The following is a 3837-nucleotide window of genomic DNA, read 5'->3' on the forward strand; positions in this document are numbered from 1 at the left end:
CCTTAAAAGTCTAGCTTCGGCCCAAAACATTTTTGCCTTTTCTGAGCTATGATCAAAGAGTTTCACTCTTGTAACTTCTGATAAAAAATTTACGTGACATCTTTATGCTGAAGGAACAGCTAAGGACAGAACTTGGTTGATTTACAATCTTGGATGTGGGCAGGGGATCCTTACCTATGACACTCCAACAGAGTGAAAAAACAAAAGAAAATACATGTCAACGGGACTTTAGCAAAATTAAAGACTTGTGTGTGTCAAAGAATAGCACTAAGAGAATGAAAAGACACTCTCAGAATGAGAGAAAAATGTGCAGATCCTATATCTGATGAGCACCCCAGTTTCCGAAACACACAAAGGGTGCAGCGTCCTAAAAAAAACAAGTAACCCTTATTTCACTTACAAAGTGAAACATGACTTATAAGTGAAATATGTTTGTAATTTCCCCTTTATAATAATATATTTTCTGCAGTTTTAATATCAGGTGGGTCCAGATCAAGCGCAATGATTTCAAAGTGTTTCTTCTTTTTCTATCTCTGTAAGATTTGGCATGATCTGTTTTTTGAAATTATCTTTTACTTTTATTTATAAATGTTTGTTGTCTATTTTTTGAGACTTGAAAAAAATAAGAAATTAATTGAAGAAAATAAGAAGTTAACTGATGACTCTATACTGAACCTCAGAGTCAAAGCATTCTATCATAGACATACTCTTATGTGAATTACTTTCTTTGCATTATTATTATTATTATTGCTTAATATTTCGATGCAGCAATCATCTGATTTTGTTTCTGAATGTATTTATCTTCATGCGTTGTTTTTAGGCCTTATCTTAGACATTGTTATTAAATTTTAAGCCTTTTTAATTTTGTGAAAGCAAAAAAGAAAACCTAATAATCACAGGTTTATGTAAAAAAAAAAATTAAAAAAAAAAAAGACAAGTAACCCTGGTGGTGCCTGTACCTCAGTGGGTAGGGCCATTAGCCACATACACTGAGGCTGGTAAGTTCAAACCCAGCTAGACAACTGCACCAAAAAATAGCCAGGCATTGTGGTGGGCACCTGTAGTCCCAGCTACTCAGGAGACTGAGGCAAGAGAATTGCTAAGCCCACGAGTCTGAGGTTGCTGTGAGCTGTGACGCCACACACTCTACCCAGGGTGACAGAGTGAGACTCCGTCTCAAAAAAAAAAGATAAATAACCCGATTTAAACACGTGTTTTCAAACAACAGGCAGAAGGAAAATGCAGACATTTGTAGGAACATGGTTTTAAACACAGTTAAGTCATATGTCATTAATTCTTTGACTTGTGCTTACTCTCTGGAATAAGCACTGTTTATACTAAATGTAATTTTTTTTTTTAGAGACAGAGTCTCACTTTATTGCCCTCTGTAGAGTGCTGTAGCATCACAGCTCACAGCAACCTCCAACTCGTGGGCTTAGGTGATTCTCTTGCCTCAGCCTCCTGAGTAGCTGGGACCACAGGTGCCTACCACAACGCCTGGCTATTTTTTTGTTGCAGTTTCGCCAGGGCTGGGTTCAAACCCACCACCCTAGCTATATGGGGCCGGCGCCCTACTCACTGAGCCACAGGTGCTGCCCCCCTCCTTGTTTTCTTTATAGTACTTTGGATAATTTTGTGCCCATTTTAAAGCCCATTTTCAAGGCATATTGTTTATCTTTCTGGTGTTGAGTTTGGAGTCCTCGGCACGTTGGCACACGCAGGCCCACCACATCACCGTGTCTCCTGAGGCTCCTTCTGCCACAAATGCAGGGGTGGGCGCATTGCTTCACCACGTTCCCCCGCACTGTGTGTTTTCGGGTAGCCATGACTGCGAGGGCACATGAGCTAGCCGCGTGTTGACGATTCTCCCCACGTAAGTACCTGGTGTGTCTCTCTCCCCAGGCTCTGAGGATCCGGAAGACAGTGTCCTGTACATCTACATTCTGGTGGTTGTGGGGACTCTCGTCTGTGCTCTGGTCCTCACCTTCCTCTTTAAGAGGTAAACCCTGAAACACCTGGGTGTCAACCAGCTACACATCAGGTGGGGAGGAAGACGCTTCTTCCAAAGTTGGTGTGTTTCTCCCACTATGAGAAAGAGACACAAAGATGCCGGGCGTTCCCATCGCGGGGCTGGTGATTCAGAAAACTTGTCTGGGGCGGGGAAGGAAGGTGCACAGCTGGGAAACACACACACACACACACACATACACACACGGAGACGGGCATCGGCCGCTCTGAGCACAACAGTGCCAACCGTCATCCGTGTGATTTTAGCGCCAGAGTTTCAGGGAACTTCACAGATGCTTTCAAAGGAAGCATGAAAAGGCAGAATAGTGCATCACACACCCAGGAATGAACATCGCACAGCCTAGCATGCCAATCACGGGGAGATTGCAGCTGACAACGTCCCTAGAGGATGTGGGGGCTCTGTCAACGTCTACTCGGGGAACATCCCGATGTCTGGTGTCCTGTTCTCATTTTCTTCAGGACTGCCGTGTGTGACTGACCACATGGGAATGTATCCCACAAACTTGGGTACAATCCCACCCCACTCCTGAATGGGGCAGTGAGACAGGGTCCTGGATCCGGGAGCAGATGGGAGCAGGGATTGGGGACAGAGTGCACTCTTTACACAGAAAATCACCCTGAAGGAAAGCCCTGTGAGTTTTCTGGAAAGAAACGGCCATAAGCCGAGAGCTTAAAGCAATAGAGATTCACACTCCCCCAGCCCTGGAGCCCCGGAGCCCCCGGAGTCTGAGCTGCAGGCATCTCAGGGCTGCTCCCTCCACAGGCCCCAGGGGAGGCCCCTTCCTGCCTCTCCCAGCTCCTGGGGGCTCCAGGCTTCCCTGGGCTTGTGGCCACATCACTCCAGTCTCTGCCTCCATCTCCACGTGGCTTCTCCTCTGTGTCTGTGTCCCCTCTGCTGTCTCTCAGGAGGACACCTGTCACTGACTTTAGGGCCCTCCCTGATCCAACAAGGTCTCATCTTGAGATCCTTCACTAATAATGTCTGCAGAGACAGGATTTTCAGATCAGTCCCCACGCCCAGATACTGAGGCCTGAGACGTGGGCTGCTCTTTGGCAGACATGTCAGTGCTCGGGACAAACACCTGAGGCTGGTACTGTGGAACTGGAGGTGTTTTCCCACAAAAAGAAAGATGCTTAACATCCAGTTCAAGTGCAACTAGGCTGTGATACGTGGCAAAAAAAAATAACAGGGCTTAGATTGCAAGACGTCAACACAGGTAACAGAGAGAAAAGCTGTGAGCAGACACCAGCCTGTAGGAGGCTGTGTGGGCACCAGGCAGCGGGTCCAGCCTCTCAGCACCAAGGACCCACTTCCCCGAAGCTGCCTGTCCCCACCCAAGGGGATGTTCTAGAAAGCCTCGTCTATGGCAAACAGATTCCCCTCCCTCCTCAGGGCTCTGCCATCTCAGTCTGTCAGTGATGCTGTGCAAGGTCTTTGGGGAGAGCTGGACACAGATGCCGGGAATGCAGCGTCCCACAGCACCCATGAGGGTGCAGGAAGAAGTTGCCGCAGGTAGCGTTTTGTCACATTCTTTCTCTGTCTCCCCAGGTTCATCAGGACACACAGGCTGTTTGCCCCGATTCCAAAGATCAATGATAAATGGAGTGGTAACCACCAGGTCAGGGAAGCCCCTGGGGCGGGGCAGGGGTGAACCCAGAGGACAGGGTGGGCAGGGAGCGTGGGCTATGACCCCAAAGTCTCCTGGTCTTCACCCTGGGGTCCCCAGCATGCTCGTGGGGTGCGGCTGGAATCCCTATCCTGCTTTCCTGGGGTCTTCTCCATGAGCTCTGTCTCAGGAGTGGGTGGGG

At 48.0% G+C, this 3837-nt stretch overlaps 1 protein-coding gene across 1 annotated transcript in view; it reads left to right on the plus strand.

Annotated features, from left to right (window-relative positions):
• CSF2RA (colony stimulating factor 2 receptor alpha subunit) overlaps positions 1-3837 on the plus strand; it is a 25983-nt gene that overhangs the window by 20390 nt on the left and 1756 nt on the right. The window contains exons 10-11 of the mRNA XM_012807161.2: positions 1903-1999; positions 3578-3647. Of these exons, the coding sequence (XP_012662615.1) occupies positions 1903-1999; positions 3578-3647 (167 nt within the window). The remainder of the gene's footprint in view (positions 1-1902; positions 2000-3577; positions 3648-3837) is intronic.

Source organism: Otolemur garnettii, unplaced genomic scaffold, assembly GCF_000181295.1.
Source record: "Otolemur garnettii isolate 467f Iridium unplaced genomic scaffold, OtoGar3 scaffold00065, whole genome shotgun sequence".
NCBI classification, from domain to species: Eukaryota; Metazoa; Chordata; class Mammalia; order Primates; family Galagidae; genus Otolemur; species Otolemur garnettii.